Source organism: Juglans microcarpa x Juglans regia, chromosome 1S, assembly GCF_004785595.1.
Source record: "Juglans microcarpa x Juglans regia isolate MS1-56 chromosome 1S, Jm3101_v1.0, whole genome shotgun sequence".
NCBI lineage: Eukaryota > Viridiplantae > Streptophyta > Magnoliopsida > Fagales > Juglandaceae > Juglans > Juglans microcarpa x Juglans regia.
Window position 1 is genome coordinate 29578290 of NC_054595.1, and position 21544 is coordinate 29599833.

Genomic DNA, 21544 nt, shown 5'->3' on the forward strand with positions numbered 1-21544 from the left:
GGTTTTTTGAATGGCTATTCAGTTCAAGTGGGCATTCATTTGCATCACTCTTTTTAAATGGCCAAATTCGGTCGGCACAAGTTTTTGAAAAGTTTTAAATCTCTTTTCTTCTTTTTTTTCTTCCCATTTTTTGACCTGATTTTCCATTGTAAATCGTTAGCTCTTACCGAGTTTTCACACGCTTTCAGTTTCTGGATCCAAATTTATTAGGTTTTGAACTGACCCAACTTGGTCGGCGCAAGTTTGTTTGACGTTTCAAATGGTTTCACCTAATATGGTATATTTCATTCATCAGAGAAGACCGAGTTTCATACCGAGGGCTGCCAAAGGAAAGTCACCCACTTCAATTTATCTTATCTCATTATTATAATTTTTTTAAATTTTTATACAAAATATAATAAACAATTTAAATTTTTTAAATTTCGAAATAAATTTTTTAAATTTCCACACAAAATATAATAAATAATTCAACTTTTATTTTACTATTTACAAACTATCTCAATTCATCTTTAAATTCAAACTACTCTTCTCACTCCTCAAGAGTCGTGCTACACCATGTAGGTTGGTTCCGGCGAAAAAACAAGTTAAAAGTTCTCCTTTACAGCATTATCCCAAAAAGATTTGGGGACCATTATTGATTTGGGATTTTTTTTTTTTTAAATAATAATAATAAATTATGGAACCCGTCACGATCCACATCCATCTTAACAATAAAGAGAAAATTTGTTTCTTAATTTTTCGGCTAAAAAGCTATATTCCTATTTCGAGTATACTGTGTCAAAAATTACTTTGCCATTTACTCATCAAAGAGAGAGACAGATGAAAATACACTAATACATATATACAGAAGTTTTAAAAAAGAAATCAAAATGGATTTTTATTTTCCGCTGAATTTAGAAAATGAATTACCATTTTACACAACCAGGGCCGGAATCAGTAATTACCTAATAATAAATATTAACATGAGAATTTGGTGTGAATGCTTGCTCCAAATTTCTCGTAGAATCCTCGACTAAATTGTGCTGGCTACCTCTGAAAATGCTTAATAAGGACTAAGCCACTCCAAACCATGTCAATCTGACTATTATAAATTGATGCCAACATGTCATATGTTCCACCATTTACGACGTTCCATCGTCTTTGCGAGTTCACTTGCCATTGAAGCAAAGTTCTCAGCCCCACTTTTCAGCTCTTCAGTTCTCTGACTGATCCTCTGGTTTAAAGAGAACATAAGCAAACATGCTCAGTTAAAATCAAAGAGGCAATTACTTTATAAGGAAATTTCTTGCAATCCACAACCATACAGATATAAAATAAGATCAAGAGGGTGAGGATGGGAGGTCAACAGTCTAAAATAGGGCTGCATGCAAACAGATATAAGATAATGGGAGCTCAATCGAGCACCGGAATAGTGGCATTCTCAAACGTGGTATAATTCAATAACCGTTCTCTGTTATTATCTTATATATAAATGTTTCAAGCCCGAAGCATCAGATTGCTCGAGGAATCATGTGGCAAACAAAGAGATGGGATTCAATATACCTAATTCTAAAGTTTGTTCTATATTATCCAAATCAACCTAGTTACATTGTTCAGAGGACTAAGAGCTTATGGTTGGCCAAGTTAATCCAATGTCATAACTAGATGGGAATGGGGCATTCATGAACAAGCATACCTCAAGCTTTTCTTTCCGCTCTACAAGCTTATCCCGTGCTTGTGCAGCTGCTGAAGAGGCATCCTGAACCCACTGACCATGTCAGAATACATAACTTACAAATGTAAAAGCGTTGACTAAATTTTCCAAATAAAGTTCTTATCGCCTGAACAATTTACATAACATTACCCCCGCCTTTCTGTATTTAGCCTTAATTTCTTCTGCTGTCCTCAGTCTTGGTGTTGTCTCAGTTGATGCACCCTCGAATAATCTCTCTCTCTCCATGCCCTTAACTGCCAAGCAATAAAGAGAATGTTAAAGTTCATTCGGGTTAAAAGGCATCTACCTGAAATTCAAGTAATAGATATACCTCTCCCATCATTATTGCTCTTCTGAAAGGAAGAAGAGACTGCCATGGGTTCATCAATTTGGATATTGTCTGCACCAAATCATATTACTCGGTCAGGAGGGGGGGGGGGGGCGCACGCAGAATGAAGGTGAATAGAGCAGAAGATATAGAACCAATGTTGAGCTCCACAATGTCTTGGTCATCTGCTACTGCTGCGGGAGGCTTTAAGAAAGGGGGAGTTGAAAATAAGCTTTCTAAATGTGAAAAATTATTCTTATGAGCTGCAGTAAGATCTGCATTGTGCGCCTCTCTAATCGCTTTAAAGGTCTTAATCACACCACCTAACAATCCAGGGGCAGCATCCTGTATCAACAGAAGTTAGACAAAATCCTAGATTCTTCATTGAGAGAGAGAGAGAGAGAGACAGAGAAGCCCAAGTAATAAAGTGCAACCTGTCTGTTCTTCTGATTTGGAGAGGTGATGATGGAAGCATCTACAGCAGCTTGAAGGACTTTATCATGAAGACTAGGCAAGGACTCCGGAATCCTAAATAAGCAAATGGCTCTTTTAGAAAGTAGTCAAGAACAGAATGTTTGTATTTGCATTACACATGTTTGTTTATAGCTTAATTGCACAACAATACACAAACACACATACTAGAGAGAGAGAGAGAGAAGAAGAAGAAGGGGGAGATACCTGAAGTCATTTTCATTGGCCAATATAGATATTGCAGCAAGTTCGCACCCATTGACCTATAAGGCAACTAAATTCAGATTAGACATCACACCACAAAGTTTTAACATGTGAATACATACCATTAAGGGTTCAGTGTTACAGACTAAATCACATGGTACCCGTACATCTGTGTATTACTGTCTAACCAACAGGGAGTAAAGTGTAATTTTTATTTGTATTATTTAAGATAAAAGACTAGAGTGTAAGTTTTATTTGTAGCGTCTAACCTAGAAGACAGAAAAAACTAAAGCCACTGTCTTTCACCATTGAATTTGTAAAGAAAGTATAAACTTTCATTTCAACAGGAGAGATCAAATTAATAGAAAAACCAACCAGAATAATTTGCCCATTATGGGAAGAAAACATTGTCTTCTCCATGTTAGTCTTGAAGTTCCACCTTAGGATTGACATTAAACTTGTTTCTCTCAATACTCCAAGAGTTGGCAAAGACCTGTCCAAAGATGATTAACTTCCTCTTATTACAACTGGGTGTACTTACATGATCTTAGAAAAATGAAAAAGTCGGTACCAAAAGCATGGATCTACTAACTGGTACAGACAACAGGGTCATAAAAAACGTATCAGACTTTTCAGCAGCAATCAATGAGCACTTCACCTGATCTCAATGACTCCACTCTGATAGAGAACAACCAGTCCACACTCTTTCTCATCTTTCTTCAAGGTTGTAGTCCAACAACATGGCTTTACAAGACTCACCTTCCCAATTGGCTCTCTGTCACCCTGAAAATAAGGCAGTTCCCTATACTGGATTATATATATATATATATATAGATATATTGGGAGATTATTAAAAAGGATGATAGATACACAAGGGGCACCTCAGTCATAGACTTCAAAGGGTATAATAGCAATGCATCTTCACAACAAAGTAAAAAGAATAAGCTCATTGATTGCAACCCAAAACACGCAGTTTCGCTCGAGGTTTCAAGTTGAACTTCATGTGGTGTACTTCCAGACTGCAAATTACTTTGTGCAGATTCACCTTTATCTTCACTTTTTGGCTGTAAGTTCAATGAATGCTTTTTATTGGACACATCAGGGATGAAATTGCTCCCATCTGCATGAAGAGAGTTCTCAGCATTATACTCCAAGGTAGAGTAGAAAATCTAGTTTTGCTCCACTGAATATACTTGCCTATCATATGCATAGAAATTGCAGCTGAATCCTTTTCTGGGTTCATTGACCAACTGCTAACCATATTGCCTGTCTCACTATCCATGACAATGATGTGCGCATTGCTGGTCATTACAAACACTAGCTCCTGTCCAAGATTTTTTGAAGTTTTGGATTCAGAGTCCTCTGGACTGTTTATTACATTTGTATCTGAAAACGTCTTCAGAGCAAGAGAAATGACAGGGGCACTTGAGTTGGTTACACACTCTGTAACAAACAAAACTGACTGTGTGCTGATATCAAGCACTGCAACCTGTAACATGAATGGAAATGTAAATTCCTAAACTTGCTAAGCTAAAAAATGTCAACAACCACCACAAATTAAGAATGATACTGTCATGAAAATCTAAACACACTCACCCTGCCACATTCAAATCCTACGGCAAGTCGTGATCCAAAATTTGCAAATTGCAGGGTGCATATACGAGAATTGATGAGGGAAAATACCGCCGAGCAGTGAGGCCCTTCCCCTTGGTGCATGTTATGAACTGCACGCAACTTACACAACAATTAGCGCATAATGAAGACTGAAAACATCAACACTATCAACTGTATTGTACACGGACAGAGTTGTATCACAGACAAAACTAGCTTTAATCATCACAATACCATCAACGGTCAAAATTGGTTTGCCCAACTTCATTGTAGCCTTGGTCTTAATACCGTGTTACTAGCACTATTCTAGTCATTTATGGTCGAAAGGAGCACAAAAATAAGTCATTACCAAAGAACTAAAATTTGGTTCATACACAAACACAACTATGCAGTAGCCCACCAGCCTAGCTTCTACAGCATCACAAAATTGGGATGGCAGAACATTGAACCACAAATATAATTTTTTAATCAATGGAATAAAATTTTCCTAAAGAGAAATGATATTTGCAATCCTGAGGTGTGCAAGCCCCGCGTACTCCCTTTGAAAAAAGTGAGTAAATATGGGATCCACACTTCCTTTTTAATGGTGGACCCCACTTTTTTTCAAAGAGAGTGCGCGGGACTTGCATACCCTAGGACTGTATCTAACACTACTCTTTCCTAAAATAGATACTGCCACAACTTAAAAAAAATGTTAACTGTACATGGAAGGGACAGAATCATTGGTGGAAGGGAAAAGTGTGGAAACCACATATAAAATCCTCTCAAATCATGTAACTTCTTGAAGCACAATCTTTTTTGTTTTGGCAGGAGCGAGTGCAAAGTATAACCTTTTGAGATTTGGAACAACTGGAAGAGCACCACTTGGTGCAAGTTCTTTGAGAGAGAACTGATGGACATTGAGTGACAAGCAGGCATCTAGGAATCTATTAGCAACACTTGCAGCAGAACCTTTTTTCCTTTAATAAAACTTTCATAGTTCCCAGTTAGAGGTTGAGTTCAGGCCACCAGGAAAGAAGATTGTCGGTTTGATATGCAACCTTAATATGGGTTAACTAGACTGATAATTGTGTTGTGCTCAAATCACACATCTTACACAACCTTGGAAAGACAATGGTGAGGCCTTTGAGATTCCCACCACTCAACCCTGGAAATCCTTAACGACTTGGGTTGGCTAGGTCAATCTGTTTTCACTCTTAAGCTCTATCTAGACTCTAGGCCTTTAAGGCCCCAAAAATCCCATACATCCTGTGTACTTGGATTGTGCCTTTTGAAGTTTTTAAAAAATCTTTTATTACTTATAAAAAAGTTAATTTCCTATTTCTCATCCTAGCCTTCAAATCGACACCTTTGTTTGCTCCCTTTTTGTACAGTTAATTGAATTTATCCTATCTGACATTTGAAAGGGATACAAAGACAAAGCTGTGTACAGTAAGCCAAACCTTCATTTTCAGTTTCTGTCACGAAGTGCAAAATCGTATCATCTGAACTATGCATTAGCTTGTAAAGGAGAACCTACATACAATCAAAAGTGATAACAATCTCTAAAACATGAAGTCTTGATTGCTTTAGAAATAAGGCAGAAAAACATTAACTCATACCAGACCACATTCATTGCCAATGGCAAGACTTAAAGTTTTAGAGCAGAAATCCAATGCTGATATTGATGCACTTGTACCAGCAATATTGATGCCATTCACCTGTCATATGTAATATAAATTCTATCGTAATCATTTTCTAAACTAAAAAGTAAACAGAATTATTGATTACCATTCAAAGCCAGAGGGGCCAGGGGCTAAGCTCTCTATTACATTTGAAAATTAAAAGTATATATTACTAAAAAGAACTTGCTAACCTCAGATCCTAAAAGATAAATAAGTGACAGGACAGGATATGTGGCATTCCATACTCGAACAGATCCATCTTTGTAACCTGCTATGTATAATCTCTCAATGTAACAATCTTCAGAGTCAAGAAGCTGACAGGGAACACCACCAGTTAGAGGCCACTTTGTACCTCCCATATCTGGAGTATGTGCCGCATAAATTTTTGCAGCTGAGGCGGCCTAAACAAACAACAAAAATATAATCAACAATGGAGGATGATGTGTATCAATGTTTTTGAAGTTTATAAATTTAATTGGAAACTGACATTAATACCAGGGTGGTGCTAACAAATGTGCAGTACCTCAGACAGGGCCTTTGAGAACTTCCCATCTCTAGAAACCAATCCAAGCTTCGCCACAGTCATGTATGGATCAAGAGTGGGTATGATCATATGATACTGCAATGCAACTGCAGAAGCCTTTTTCTCTTTTTGAGAAATTAAGGCAGACAAGCAATTATTGTCGTAGATATGCAGTTTTCCAGGACTTGTCAATACAACTAGAGACATGGTACCATTCTCCGTTCTACCAGCACTTGGTAATAGAACCATATCCGCAAATCCATCAAGTGTAAGGTCTACACGTCCAATGCATTGCATACTTGCAATCCCAGAAGACCAGTCTAGGCTCAAAATCTGTAATATGGAAAATTAATGTACACACAAACTTGAATGAGTACTTCAATAATGTCCTGCTCATGTAATAAAAAAATCAAATGGCATCATAGTCGGAAGAAAGCTAATTTATTGGCTATTAAAAGGAATCTATTACTGAAAATAATATCCTTTCTTCCTTTCCTTCTATCACAGCTATAACCTCAAATGTTAATGTTCATGTTAGCATGTTCCTAAACCTGTAATGTTGAAATAAGTTTCTTTGATCACTACTACCTGCTGGCTCTTGGTTCAAGTGGTAAAGGGGTGGGTGGGATCGTGATAGGTCTTGTTTTAAATCTAATCAAAACAAGAAAAAGAAGGATATTTTCGATCACTATTTGGCAATTATCACAAGAATATATATTTAATTAAGACTAACATATGAAAAACCGATTTTGAGTTAAAAACAAACCGTCAAAACTTCTTCTGATCCAACTTCATCACCGCCATAGACAAAAAGTTGGCCTTCACAATCATTAGCAGATATATTCATAGCCCAATGTAAAACAATGACTGGGAGTCTTCTGCTAGCTGATGATAATTGTAACTTAACAACATTGTTAAATGATTTTTCAGCTTTCTGATCTGTGGCAGCGGCAGTATTTAGTAGGTTCCAAAAGATTATATCACCATCTACATAGCCAACTGCAAGAACTGACCCATTATTAGATGCCCAACAAAGAGAGCTTATCTCTTTGTCCATTTCTCTGTCGTCTGATACATCATCAGACTGCTCATGTCTTGTGTCTTTGGGACAATGAACCACGGTTTTATCCTTCAATTGGAGGTCCTCATAGCCTCTAATAAGAACAGTGCAATCTTCAGAAGCATCCCATAGCACCATCAACCCATTCTGATATGCAATCAGCAATCTGTGAAAGGAAGCATTCTTTCAAAATGCATCAAACAGAATGAGTAAATTACAGTAAATGTACAGCGTGCAACACTCTTTGGATAATGGGCCAATTATTAGAGGCATGCACATGGCACGGTAAAAGATAAGAGTTTAAAAGTATACATACAAACACATCAAAATCTCAAACTGTGACAAATCTCAAACCCAATGACACAGCTAAGTAGGTTTTGGGGTCGGGGAGAGAGGGCAGGAGGGGCAATTGCCCTCCTTATGGAAAACATTTGAACCTTCTACAGGTTGTGTTCTGCAAGTTTGATCCCCAGGACTGCTGAAAAAAATTGGAGTCCTAATAGGTTGCTTGAATTTAACAATTTGCCCTGAGAGTTTGTGATTTACACTTATCAATATGATTTACAGCATAACCAACTCATTATTTTTCTTCTGTATCAGACTTCAATAAAACAATACAAAGAAATATTTCTTGCCTCTTACAATTTCTTTTGGGGTTCAAATCCCATAAAAATCAAAATAAGAGTAGGGGAGAAATAAAGAAGAAAATGAGGAACCAGGATTCTACCTATACAGAAAGAGAGAGAGAGAGGAGAGGGAAAAGAACAAAAGGGCCTTAATGTAAATATGTCACCTTTTGAAAATGATAAAAATAAAAATGGTGACAGGGACTCAAACTCTTAATGCCACCACAAAAAATGATGTTACCTCTCAAAAATGATAAATAAAATATAGTGAAAGGAGCTCAACTCTTAATACAATAAGTCGTTCGTCTTTGTGAAAATTTGTGCATAAACTATTAATGCTAGTTTGTTTTTGTTCCTAGATAAAAATAATTGTTGAATTCAATGTGTGTGTGAGTGTTACAACCTCTTCCCCCAATCCTTCGTATTCAAATCCTGGCTCCACCACTGCTCAAATGCTCAGTCCATGGCCAACCTAAATTTCCTAAAATAATAATATACTTCTCAAACCATGCATTGGCCTATCCAATACACAGTCTCTAGACCAGTCTCAATAAAACGACGACTTTGGCTACTAGTAGAGAATCATAAAACCCAAACTCATGGTTTTGAAATGCAAAATAAATAAATTATACTAGTAAATCTCTGGTCTTGCCTATTTCCCGGAGAACAAGGTTGGTGGAGAACTCCAGCAATAGGAAGATGATCTTCCAATGACAGCCCAGCTGCTTCTGCACAATTGAGAAAACTTTGACTTATTTATATATAATTGTCACTGAGCTGCATAATTCTCCTGAATGCAAACACAGCATAAATGGCCATACACATACATACAGTTGAGAACTGAAAATTAATGTCATGGCTTCATCTCTTTAGTTTTTCTCGTTTTCATTAAATTTTCATCTCCAAAGTTTCAAGCTTATATCGAAGTAATTGTCTATAAAATTTCTAGTAGATGTTTAGGTTGATCAACATATACACAAATGTTTGCTGGTATATCAGGCAGACGATAATCTACACACCAATGAAAACAATATAATGTCTCCAGTGTATAGTTTACATTACTAGAATGAAATATTCGTCCTACTGAAGAAAAATCATTGAGGATCAAAACACCATGGACGCATGCTTATGACACATTTATCATCCTTCCTTTTGTTCAGCATTTTGATTCCTAGAAAGTAAGTCAGCCAGTCCCAGAGGCTAATTTGGTTAAAATCAGATTCAACCAGCATGATGAATAAAGTTTTCCTTCAAGGTTCTTGGTATATGCTCATAACACTGTTATGCCTACTACGTATATTAGTTTTTTTTTTATTGGCACTGGGTGTTCAAGAACAGCATCCCGACTAATCCCAATGGTGCACAGGCCCTCAGCAAGGAGTTCCCGCAAGTCCACCTTGGAAAATTCAAGGGGAAAATCCCCCAATCCAATGGCTCCTAGAGATTGTTCGCACCTAGTGGCATTTGAACCATGATCCTTGGAGGGAGCATACCACCAACACCATGGCCTTTACCACTTGACCCAACCCCTAGGGGTTATACCTATTATGGATATTAGTGAAATTATTAAAAGAGAAAGCCCAATAAAACCTCAGGTGTAAAATAAAATTAGATGGCATATATTTGCCACCACATAAAAAAATTTCCGACCAGACCTATGAGAAGCATTATACCAACATAAAATGGTTTGAAGGTTGGTGACTCAGTGAGAAGTCAGCCAAGAACTACAGCCGAATCCCCTTCCTCTTGCTGTCTGTCTTTGTGTGCGTGAATTGGCCATTGCATATATGGACAACCATAGTATTTTATCTCATTAAATGTATTCATATGATACTTATTATTTCAAGAAATAAAATATCATATCAAAAACCACCAATTGTAGTATATCAGTTAGACATAGATGCCATCATGCAGTGTATTCAGTGCCGTGTATTTATACCCACACTCAAGTTATCTATATCCCTTCCCCAATTTTTTTTAAATACATATAAAAAAGATCTACAAACACAGATACAGGTGTTCCGATCCAACACAGTGATGACAACACCCAATTGAAATGATAGAGCACTTACCAGCTATGATATTCGTGGAAACACAATATGGTAATTGTGTAATGTTTCTGCCTTCAGCATCATACTTTAGCACAGATATCATCCCATACTCACATCCTATATACCTGTACATAATGACAGGTTAGCAATATTCCACATGTCAAGATTTCACTTGAATTCACATCCAATATAACTGTAATGAAGATGCAGCTATAACAATCATTTTAACAAAGTACCATACATGTAAGCGGTGCAATCAATGACAGAGAAAGCAGTTATATTGGACTCCCACTGTAGAGTAGAAGCTATTTGCCTGTGTTCTAAATCCCAGACCTGCCAACATCAGTAACCTATTAAAGCCGTCAATTTCATCAGTGGCGAACTGCAAGAATTTTCGATAATAACAATAAAGACCCAGGTGAAGTTTAGCTAGAGAAAAAATAGTTAAAAAGAATGATAGCTCATGAAGAATTAATACCTGAATTTCGTTTTCATTTGAGATACTGGCTAGAAAACCTTGATTTTGTAAGAACTGTGGGGAACAAAAACAATATATTCATTTTTTGAAATGATGGACTAAGAGCTAATATGTCGTGAGTATGGGAAAGAATAGATATCAGTAAACAAAACACAAATGTATAATTCATTGAGGGAAAATGCAGAAAGTAGTTTTTGTGAAATCATGCAACAGATATAGTTAAAGCAACTAAAGATTACGCTTTACAAGTAAAACGTACAAACCTGCAAGTGTTTAAAGGGCAATTGCCTAGGAGATGTAAGAAGCGCTTCAATGTTATCACCACCAATCACTTTTATCCTGCCATCCCTGCAGTGAGCAAAGGAAACAAAACTTAGTTTCTTAAATACTCTTTGTTTAGGAACTTTCGAAGTCAAATCAACATTAAGAGCAGAGATTGGCAATTCTCCACAGAGAATAAACAGATTGAAGCATTTTGGTGTCAAAAAATGCTTAATGTTCTTAGAATCATTAAGAAGTGAATTATGTAGTTAACTCACAGAGTTCCTATGGCCAATAGGCTTTGAGTTGGGTCCAAAGCAAGGATGGATGCAGTAGAAGGGATCCCATAGTGAAGTGTTACACGTGGATCCAAGTCCGCCGGTGTCAAACTTCTCTGCGTCACATCATGATGTTGAAAAGTTAGTTATATAAATTAAGAGTAAAAGCAGAGAAAATACATAATAACGCAGATTTGCAATGTATGAAGCACGTCCATTTAAAACTTCATTCGTCATCTACATCGCAATATATCTTTATTTCCTTTGCACCGGCATCCTCTAGTTTTTAAGCTGGCAGTGCGAGGAAATTATTACTTTTGAGTAAATGGTTCAGTTTATTCCCCAGCATACGATTAAGTATCATACGATGAATTAAGGATGCCGGGATGATTAGGTCGAACTAATTAAGATTTTAAGAACAATATGAAGGATGCTGGTCCTTTCCTCTGTCAATTTAAAATAATTAAAAACAAAACACACAAAAGCTCTCGGTGCTCTTGGATTTTGAATTCGGAATTTTTCAAATGCTATTGGTGCAGTATTGTCCATTTTAAATTAATAAAATAGAGAAGAGAGAAAGTCATCAACAAGAAGTATCTCTCAGATTATCGAATCGATAGCGTTGACAAATCGAAGCAAAAAAATCAACCTCGCGATGCGACGATACCTGAGGATAATGGTGTTCAGCGGTGCCCTTTGGAAATAACTTAGCAAACATCGTGGTGTGGCCAAATTCGAAGACAGGGCTGTATTTTCCTCTGCTGCTACAAATAGTTCTTGACGTATTTGTACGGACAACGATGATGTTGTGTGTGTTGGACTGGATCTTTATGGGGAATTGAGCGCCTGATTGGCAGTGTTGCGACGACGAGGGGTCCCGTGCTTTAGTTGACCGTTGGGTGAAGCCTTGCAGGGGTTCAGTCTCGGAGAAAAGTGAGGACCCACAAAGGAAAGTGTCCCTTGTCCAAGGACTTGACCGGGGGTCGCTTATTTGGATCTGGGTTTCCCATGTTGCCCAATTGGATCGGGGAGTCAGAAACTTGATTCTTGTTGGGCTTTCTTCGTTTATCTCGTAGGTGGAAGACCTTGGATCATCTGCCTTGATCAATTGTAGTTATAGGCTTAAGGTGGGGTATGCAAATCTCATATCGACGTTATTGGGTGGGTTTGCTGGTTCAGCTAAACCTTTCCTATTGATCGATTTTATACATCCTGCCATGTATTTGTCAATAATTGCAACCTGCATCCCACAAACAATTGAGCATGTGCTGAAAAAGGGATGTAATCAGTTCGGTTGATCTGATTGGTCCAAATAGGGTTTCTGAGACAGAATTGAAAATTCCGGTCCACCTTTTTTTCAATTCAGACTGGACCGATTATCTCTTTGGATCAGACCATTAGTTATCGGTCCATTCGATCCAATCCAATGCAAAATAGGCTAGTTTCATGTTGTTCAGCCTAATTGACATTTCATTAAATTTTTTAGCCCAACAATGACATTTTATCCTTTTTTCAAGCTCAACATACAAAAGATAGAGAAAAAGAAATTGAGGATGCAATATCATCCGAACTTTAAATAAAAGAAAAAAATAGAAAAAAGAAGGAAAAAAAATATACATAAATATATAATATTTTAAAAAATCATATATTGCACTTTAGTTGGTCTAGTCCAATCCGATCCAAAAAAAATACAACTCGAGATTGGACCAAAAACCGAAATTCTTATATGACATAGATCGAGATTGAACAACATGCTTATCGGTCCGGTCTGATCTAGTTCAAACCGGTAAGTTTACACTCCTAGCCGTGAACTTAAAAAAAAAAAAAAAGCCCGAATTTCACTAGCAAAAAATATGTTGTATTTTGCAATTTTTTTTTTTTATTTTTAGAGGGGTTGTACTTTGCAATTAATATAACAAGTGGCGCGCTAGTTGTTTTAGGCAACCATATACGTGCATCAAATAATGGCAAATCGACAAGAAAATATAAGTTTGGTCACGAGCTATTTACAGCCAAGTGATTTAATCCACACCTTCTATTCAACTCAATGACGGGGATGATTAAGATTACGTTTGAATATTGAGGTGGTCTCAAATGATTTCTGAGTAGTAATGAGAAAGTAGTGAAAAACTAATAAAAAATAAAAAAATAATGATAAATAGTAGTGACACAATTTAAGATGATTTCACTAGCCAAACTGGAAGGGGCTTTAACCCTTTCCTCCTCGGGGCCTGCTAGGCCACGTCATGGGCCCAGACAATAGCCTAACCCCATAAGCCTTGATTAAAGGCTTATTGATCCACTGGAAGGATATAAATTGTTATCATCGAAAAGATAACTACATAACAATCTCAGAATAGAGCTTATTAATTTATCTCTAACAAATGAAACTGCTATATCTTAACTTGAATTTCAAATAACCGATCAGGCGGTTGTCACATTAAACAAAAGACAACATAAGCCATATTTATATCACTCGAGTATGACAACGTGACTCATCTTCTACATGCTAGAGAAATCTTTATTGATATGCTGATTTAGGCATCGGAAGCGTTTCCCGAACTCCAAAAAACCTATCCTTTTTTTGTAGGTGATTGCGTGGAAAGTGTTGCGAAACACGTCCACAACACAAACATAGCCTAAGTGGTAATTTATTATGGTATGAACCACAATTCGAATTAAATGCCATTCTCCAACGGATTTATATCTGGTGAGGTTTCTGGGACCATTTCTTTGGGTTTGTTGAATTATCACACAGAGATTAACATGTATGTTTGTTTTCTCATTTTCTGGTCTGGCTATGTAACATGCTACTTACATCAATGGGTCGCACCGTTTAATTACATCATTTTCACTTCACTTCGCACAATCCCAACTCCAGTTCAGATCTCTAGCTGGGTTCCTAAAACAATAGCCATTTGATTTCTTCAGTTTCGGATTTTCAGAACTGCCGGTCCTCGCAGGCTCGCGGTATCTCCCATTCGCGACAAGGGTAATGCCTTCAGAATCTGAACGGTACCGTCGCATTTCGAGTTCGAGTCAAAATCGATGGGTTATGTTGGGCCGAAATTCATATTATTGCGAATAAGGCTCATAAAGTACATCCAGTCCAATTAAAACGCCGCGATGGGGCGCTTGCCTGGAACTTCATGCTTAAAACTCAAATTCAATGAAGCCTCATCATTCTATTAAGGTTGTTAATTCATTCTCATGCACATGGACTTTTCTATTTGTACAGTTTTTATTTCGTTTTGCGTTTCTTTGTTCTTTTTAATATTTTTGCCCACTGGATCAAATGAGATGACATACCCTGCTTGGTGCTTGCATCTTAGATATCTTCAAATGGATGATTTTATAACTTATGATCCTGGAAGACTTGCGAATTTAATCATTTAGACTTTTTTTTTTTTTAGGGGATGGGGGTTTCGAATTTAGGTTTTCCATTTAAAAAATCGGATTATATGTTAGCAAGCTCTTAACAATCATTTAGTTAATACTGTCATATTCCTTGGGTACAGATTTTATACTATCCAACTAGTTAGGATGGTTAATTTGTTATTAATTTGGTCGTCAAACTGCACGTAACTATACATATATGTATATAAGAAAAATTCTACTCATCATCCTCACATAATATATCACATATAGTTTTTTTTCTCTTACTAAATGTGCAGCGTATGAATGATAAGTAGAATAATTCAATTAGTTTAGAAAGAATAAAATAAAATAAAAATAAGTGTGATATGTAAAAATGATGAGTAGCAAAAGCTGCAAAACCCATGTAGATAAATGTTTGCTGAAATTCTCTCTCTGTAGGATTTTGAACTTGCCTTGGCTTGGAAAAAAAGTGATGTTTCAACCATCAAATGACGCCCACGGGAAGAGAAGTGAACAGGTACACAAACAATATGCTGGTGGTCTCACGCACAGAAAAGGATTCCTTAGGCCTTACTTTTCTCAAACATAAAGTTACTAGTTATTAACTTGATCTGTTTTTGTTTTCTAACTAACAATACTCTCAAAAGTCCTTACACATCAACTGCAGTTGGGTAGTTGTTGGGACAAAGGAACATCGCATTGAGCTCAATGAGGAATTACACACGAAAAAGACAAGGAGGGGGAGTTTGGGAATTCGACAGTTTTATGAAGGCAATCAACTCTGGCACCAACTTAAAACATTGACATAGAACTTTAGCAGGTGAGCGTGAATAGAAGAATGGCAACAATGATTTTAGCACTATACATGATCAGTAATTTTCCGTTTATTTTTTCAAAATCTCGGAAACAAAATGTTCAAACTAATTGAATTTGGTGTATAGAATTTTCCATTTAATTGGCTTGGATCTAAAACAAGTGATGAATAGCACGTGTAGTCATAGTTGAAAACAGAAATGCACTGCAAGTTTCACAAGGGAATTTTAAAATTTTTGTAAAATATATATTCAAAGAATCCGCAACAGATTTTTTATTTATTTTTTAATATTGTTATAAGAGATGATGTTATTTGTATATATGTTCATTCCGTTTATTTCATCATTATATATATTCATATTACACCAGGTATACTTAAAGTGAAATTAGGTATCACTCACGGAAAAAAGAACAAACAAAAAATCTGTGTTTCTATACAGATATATCATCTTCATTTTTTCATAACCCCCAATCCCCCTCCCCAAAAAAAAGGAGATATATTAATTGACAGAGAAAAAAAAAGTTCACTAAAGTGAAGAAAATAAATATTAATGTAAACAGAACTAGAATCTTTTGTCTGATGAACCACACGAGGGAAGCTCTCCAATGGGTTTGACCATTTGTCCACAGTGAATATGCACGTCTGTAGGCATCTCAAAACTGTCATTGTTCAAGCTGCTTCCGCTTCCCCTCTCTCTCTCTCTCTCTCTCTCTCTCTCTCATAAACATCGATAATAACTCGCTTTCTACCATTGGCCATTGACACCACCCTACCCTTCATCCGACTGAGATTTGGACCGACTTGGGAAAGCTTTAAAATCACCTCTCTCTCTCTCTCTCTCTCTCTCTCATATTGTTTGCCATGGAAGAAGAAAGTAGTTAGTGGAGGATTTAAGAAAAATAGTTGAGAGAGACTATTCTCCTTCCACCAAAAGCCAAACCAGTTTCTTGAAGACAAAACCATCTCACCAAACCCCAATTAAACAAAGCAAAGCTTAATTCAACTAATGTAAGTCTCTCTTTCTCTCCCAGGTTGTTCATTTCTTTCTCTATATTTCCATCTCTCTCTTCTCGTCTCTCACCACTTTCCCTCCCCCTCCCCCTGTCCCTCTCTCTCTCTCTCTCTCTCTCTCTCTCTCTCTCTCTCTCTCTCTCTCTCCCCATGCAGCCACCTCGCCGGAAAGGACCTCTGTTCTACTCCGAAAACGGAGCAATGAAAAGCCGTAAAAACAACAATCTCTCAGTATTTGTTGTGGTCTTTTCGGTGTTCCTTTTTGGGGTCTTCATGTACAATGAAGACGTGAAGTCCATTGCTGACTTTCCATTCTCACGGTCCAAGCAACAAGAAATCCAAGAAGAGCCATCCAAACTAACAACCCCTTTTCAAGAAACTACCAAGAAGGGCATAAAAAGTGAAGTTTCGTTTTCGGTAAAGTCAAGAACTAAACTAGTAGAATCCCAGGAAGAGAATTCCGAGGAAAAACAAGAACCGGTGGATTTGAAATCGATTCTAGCAAAGGAAGAGGAGCAAAAGATCGAATTGCCGGTTGTTGAGGAAGATGATGAAGATGTTGAATTGCCTCCAGAAGAGTGTGATTTGTTCACAGGAGAGTGGGTTTTCGATAACGCGACCCATCCTTTGTACAAAGAAGATGAATGTGAATTTCTGACGGCGCAAGTGACTTGCATGAGGAATGGGAGAAAGGATTTCCAATACCAGAATTGGAAATGGCAACCAAGAGATTGTTCTTTGCCAAAGTCAGAGACTTTGAAAAACTTTCAATTGTTTCCTATATTCTCTTCTGTTTCTGGGATTGTATATATTTGTGCTTATGTTTTTATGTTTGTGCTTATGTTTTTATGTTCGTGTCGTCTAGGTTCAAAGCCAGATTGCTGCTTGACAAGCTAAGGGGAAAGAGGCTTATGTTTGTAGGAGATTCATTGAATAGGAATCAGTGGGAGTCTATGGTTTGTTTGGTTCAATCTGTCGTTCCTCCAGGCAGGAAGAGCTTGAACAAATCAGGCTCTCTTTCTGTTTTCCGAATTGAGGTACCTCTCTCTCTCTCTCTCTCTCTCTCTCTCTCTCGCTGGCAGAAGCAACCATATTCTTTACCTTATCTAATCTCGTATTAGACCAAACGTGCCTATATCATTAGTGCCTCCAACCATATTGTTTATCCTGATTGGCATTAAAAATTATTTGATGCACAGTCCAACTAGTTTGATTGGCCATGTCGGCCAATTTACTTGACATTTTCAAATCACTATGGGGAAGAGCATGAGGGTCTCACAACTCATATATGGCATGTTCGCCCGGTTGTTAAGATTTAAGAAATGGGAAGAAATTGGTGGACATTGCTTCAGAATTCCGCAATATATTGTGACTAATTTGAGAATGCTCCATGTGAACCATTTATAGGACTATAACGCTACAGTGGAGTTCTATTGGGCCCCGTTTTTAGTGGAGTCAAATTCAGATGATCCCAATATGCACAGCATATTGAATCGTATAATCATGCCTGAATCAATCAACAAGCATGGAGTTAATTGGAAGGACGTAGACTACCTGATCTTTAACACATATATATGGTGGATGAACACTTTCGCTATGAAAGTCCTGTAAGTACTTTATAAGTTGATTGCTGCTAATTCTACATCATTCTATTTAAAGAAAAGCTAGCGCTATTGAGAATTGATTTTTTTTTTTTTTTTTTTATCTGTGATCTGATGGAAAAGTCGAGGATCGTTCGATGAGGGATCCACGGAGTACGATGAGATCGATCGGCCTGTAGCATACGGGAGAGTTTTGAAGACATGGGCTGACTGGGTGGATGGAAATATAAATCCAAATCGAACCACCGTCTTCTTCAGCAGTATGTCTCCTCTTCATATCAAGTACGTACTATTCCTTCCCTCAAATTTATATTCCCCAATGGTTAAGCGTTCTGATTAGTCTATCGCTGCTACTAATTCAAATTGTCCAACTCAATTCCCTTTATTATATTACTTTCCAAATCTTTTTTATATGCCATATGGACGTTAGTAGACTAGTCGAGAGATTGAAGTGAGCTCAGCCATCATCCTTTTCTTGTTGTCCAATGAGTGTAGCCTTGGTGGTTGATACTGTGGGCCTGTGGCCTCTAAACATCATTTGACCCTAGAGCTCGCTAATTAGTGTCCTTTAAATCTTTGGTTGGTTAACCACCAGTACCACATATATTCTTCCCAATACTCATCTCTTTTTTTTCCTTTTTTAATCATTATTGCCTTCCTAATACCGCAATCATTATTGTATGGTTGAAATTATGCATTATTTGGAGGTTTCCAACTGGGAATAACTTAACTCATGAAATCATCAATGCCATGCAATTTGTGTTAGGAGCGAGGATTGGAACAACCCAGACGGCATAAAGTGTGCTAAGGAGACTACCCCAGTTATGAACATGTCCACCCCATTGGAGGTAGGCACTGATCGAAGGCTCCTTGTCATCGCCAGCAATGTAACACATTCAATGAGATTGCCGGTCCACTTCATAAACATCACCACCCTCTCTGAGTATAGAAAAGATGCACATACCTCCGTCCACACCATCCGTCGAGGCAAAATGTTAACACCGGAACAACAGGCTGACCCAGCCACCTACGCGGATTGTATCCATTGGTGTCTTCCCGGATTACCCGACACTTGGAACGAGTTCCTTTACACACGTATCATCTCAAAATCTTGACACGCGATTTATTTTTGTTTCTCGGTTCACTTGCCACCTGTTATGTCTCTCGTGTAAGCTCATGTAATTCTCCTTCAATTTTCTCCTGTAGCCGTCTTATAGCTTGGTTTCTGGGGTTGAGCCATTGAGTTTTTCTGGGTTCTACCCATTTAAGAGAGGTGGGCCATGCCAAATTTGTGCCAAGTAGGCGAAGGACGCCTAAGTCCACAAAAGGGGCAACTTAACGCACGCATCTGAATTGTTCAATGCATACTTGGAGAAGAAAATAAAACTACAAATTGTACGTTAGCTAAGCACAATTAATGCTTTTCAGTTACTTTCCTGCTCAAATTCAAGCAATGCATACCGTATTAACGTTTTGTGTTTCATAAAATATTTGCGACCTCAAGGGGGAGAGAAAAATAGAACACAGCATGCATGTCCGTCGGACCGTCTGACCGTCGTATTTCGTATTGCATCTATGGAACTTCCAAAAAAGCGTGCAAACACCAATAATTAAATAGGACCTACAGAGTAGCCATCAAGTAGATACAGCACAATACTGAGAAAGCACCAACAGACATTACAGAACACAAAAACAGATGCGCCTACAAGAAACGCAGCCAGAACGAGCGGCGCCAAACCCTAAAACACCATTCTAGAACAAAACAACTAGGCAATACGAACTACTAGTATGCAGCAACTATACCCACACCCCTACGGTCATACTCAAAACAGCTGGGAAGTACTACACTAGCTAGCTCTTCGCCCTGAACTTGGACTCATCGATTGGAACACCCTCGGCCTCGCGTGCACGTTCCTCTCCTGACCTGTCCACAGTGCTTAGACCACCCTTTCGACCCATCTCCTGGTACCCTTCTGTCCCCAGCTGCTCCCTCCTTGTCTGCCCTCCTCGGCTCCTCCCTTGCATCACGCAAAAGTATGTAACATCAGAACTTGGCAAAATATTCGATCTTACTTTACATATATAGCCGAGAAACCAAAGAGAGAAAAAATGAAACACATGATATGCCCAATTCATGCATCGTATATACAATGTGCAAACCGTAAGTTCTGATTATACATACATCTGTGATGAATTAAGAGAAGTAGTATTTAAATCGCTACCTTCAGCGAGGTGTTCCTGCGCTTCAAGGCTCTTGCCACCTGTTCCACCAGGGATCACAGTCTCCCCCTGTCTAGCCCTGGCGTCAAGTTCTGCCCTTTCCCGTTCCGTAGACATTGCTGATCTCTTATTATATATGTTGTGGAAGCTTTGGCAAAGTTAACCTGAGAACATGCAAAATCGTTGCAAAGGCGCTTGGACGAGGAGATCGCAATTTTATAGGACAAATTAGGAGGAGCATATTGGACTGGATGACACGTGCCTAATGATGCGGCAATTTTGGGCAAGAACAATGGGACACGCGGGCCACCGGTAGGAAAAAGAATGACACGAGTCATGCCTTTGTGACAACGATGTGAAAGAGACCTGCTCAAGCGACACGTATACAGGTCTAGCTTCGGTTGGGGACTGGCCGGAGTGACCACTAACTACAGTATTGCTGCCAAATTTCAGTATTCGAAGTGTTCCTGTTCGATCAAAGAGACTGACGGTATCTTTGAAGGAGTGTTAATTTTGTAAAGTTTTGTAAAAGCAATATGAATCCCTAATTTTTGTATTTTCAAAGCGCGACGAGTCACGGACCTTACTAGAATGGTCATTACTAATTTACTCATTAGGTCGTTAGCACAGTCAGCGCTCCTTAGTCAAACGGCCTTTATTCGTCGCCCTCGCCGAAAAAAAAATCGAATTATTAAGAAAGAAAGTCATAAAAGTCAAACCGAGTCAATTCCTTTTCCACAACATCGTTTACCGAGCGGTTTACGTAATATCCCATCTTTGATGATCTGTGTTTGCGTTTCCCGGGGAAGAAACAACCTCAATTAACCCAAATAGTAAAACGTGCATTGCGCTTTGACTGTACGTCTCAAACTCTTCCTACTATCTCTCCAAGGCTACCGAACTTGAAGCCAAAAGAACATGGATAGGCCCATCCACAAGGAGATAGATGTAAAGATCAGGAAATTGTTGCCGCTGATGCAGAATTCTTGAAGGAGAGATTTTTGTTCTTGACTCTGTTGACGCAGGTTATATGCAAGAAGGTAATCTTGTGGTCTCAAATGTTGGCGACTGTCGTGCTGTTATATATGAGCCGAGGCATTGCTGAGGCCCTCGCATCTGATAGCCGAACATCCGGGGAATATGAAAAAGAAGGAATTGGAATCGTGGTAATTATGCAGCTGTTACTCCGGTAATGATATATATGCTTAGAAAACTTGTTTTGAAGTGAAGAATAAATCATTGTAACAATAATTGGAGGTTTTGTGGATTGGT

General features: G+C 38.1%; 3 protein-coding genes across 7 annotated transcripts; 1 reads left to right on the plus strand and 2 right to left on the minus strand.

The window, feature by feature from the left end:
* Window positions 1–818: 818 nt before the first annotated feature.
* LOC121246624 (syntaxin-binding protein 5) lies at window positions 819–12361 on the minus strand. 3 transcript variants are annotated; one of them, XM_041144827.1, is made up of 24 exons: window positions 11916–12361; window positions 11249–11364; window positions 10973–11057; window positions 10710–10763; window positions 10473–10564; window positions 10253–10356; window positions 8833–8908; window positions 7261–7720; window positions 6495–6827; window positions 6163–6372; window positions 5909–6007; window positions 5750–5822; window positions 4293–4420; window positions 3894–4185; window positions 3578–3816; window positions 3355–3479; window positions 3072–3189; window positions 2700–2755; window positions 2456–2549; window positions 2177–2366; window positions 2025–2093; window positions 1844–1947; window positions 1676–1738; window positions 819–1213 (listed from the first exon to the last, which is right to left on the minus strand). In XM_041144827.1, the coding sequence occupies exons 1-24, from the start codon at window positions 11964–11966 to the stop codon at window positions 1106–1108; spliced, it is 3339 nt and encodes a 1112-aa protein (XP_041000761.1). In that variant the 5' UTR covers window positions 11967–12361; the 3' UTR covers window positions 819–1105. The 3 variants fall into 3 exon arrangements, with proteins under 3 accessions (XP_041000761.1, XP_041000762.1, XP_041000763.1); XM_041144828.1 differs by lacking the exons at window positions 11249–11364; window positions 11916–12361 and having other exon boundaries at window positions 10473–10581; XM_041144829.1 differs by lacking the exons at window positions 819–1213; window positions 1676–1738; window positions 1844–1947; window positions 2025–2093 and having other exon boundaries at window positions 2205–2344; window positions 11916–12205.
* A 3840-nt stretch (window positions 12362–16201) lies between these two features.
* On the plus strand, window positions 16202–19455 carry LOC121247153 (protein ESKIMO 1-like). Of its 3 annotated transcripts, none has more exons than XM_041145502.1 (6): window positions 16202–16448; window positions 16608–17197; window positions 17317–17488; window positions 17859–18058; window positions 18176–18334; window positions 18819–19455. In XM_041145502.1, exons 2-6 carry the CDS (start codon window positions 16653–16655, stop codon window positions 19165–19167), a joined length of 1425 nt encoding a protein of 474 aa, XP_041001436.1. In that variant the 5' UTR covers window positions 16202–16448; window positions 16608–16652; the 3' UTR covers window positions 19168–19455. The 3 variants fall into 3 exon arrangements, with proteins under 3 accessions (XP_041001436.1, XP_041001434.1, XP_041001435.1); XM_041145501.1 differs by lacking the exon at window positions 16202–16448 and adding an exon at window positions 16519–16533 and having other exon boundaries at window positions 16574–17197; XM_041145500.1 differs by lacking the exon at window positions 16202–16448 and having other exon boundaries at window positions 16461–17197.
* Window positions 19456–19587: 132 nt separating this feature from the next.
* LOC121247154 (protein SLE2) lies at window positions 19588–20470 on the minus strand. The gene is made up of 2 exons (XM_041145503.1): window positions 20275–20470; window positions 19588–20070 (listed from the first exon to the last, which is right to left on the minus strand). Exons 1-2 carry the CDS (start codon window positions 20387–20389, stop codon window positions 19904–19906), a joined length of 282 nt encoding a protein of 93 aa, XP_041001437.1. The 5' UTR covers window positions 20390–20470; the 3' UTR covers window positions 19588–19903.
* Window positions 20471–21544: the final 1074 nt, after the last annotated feature.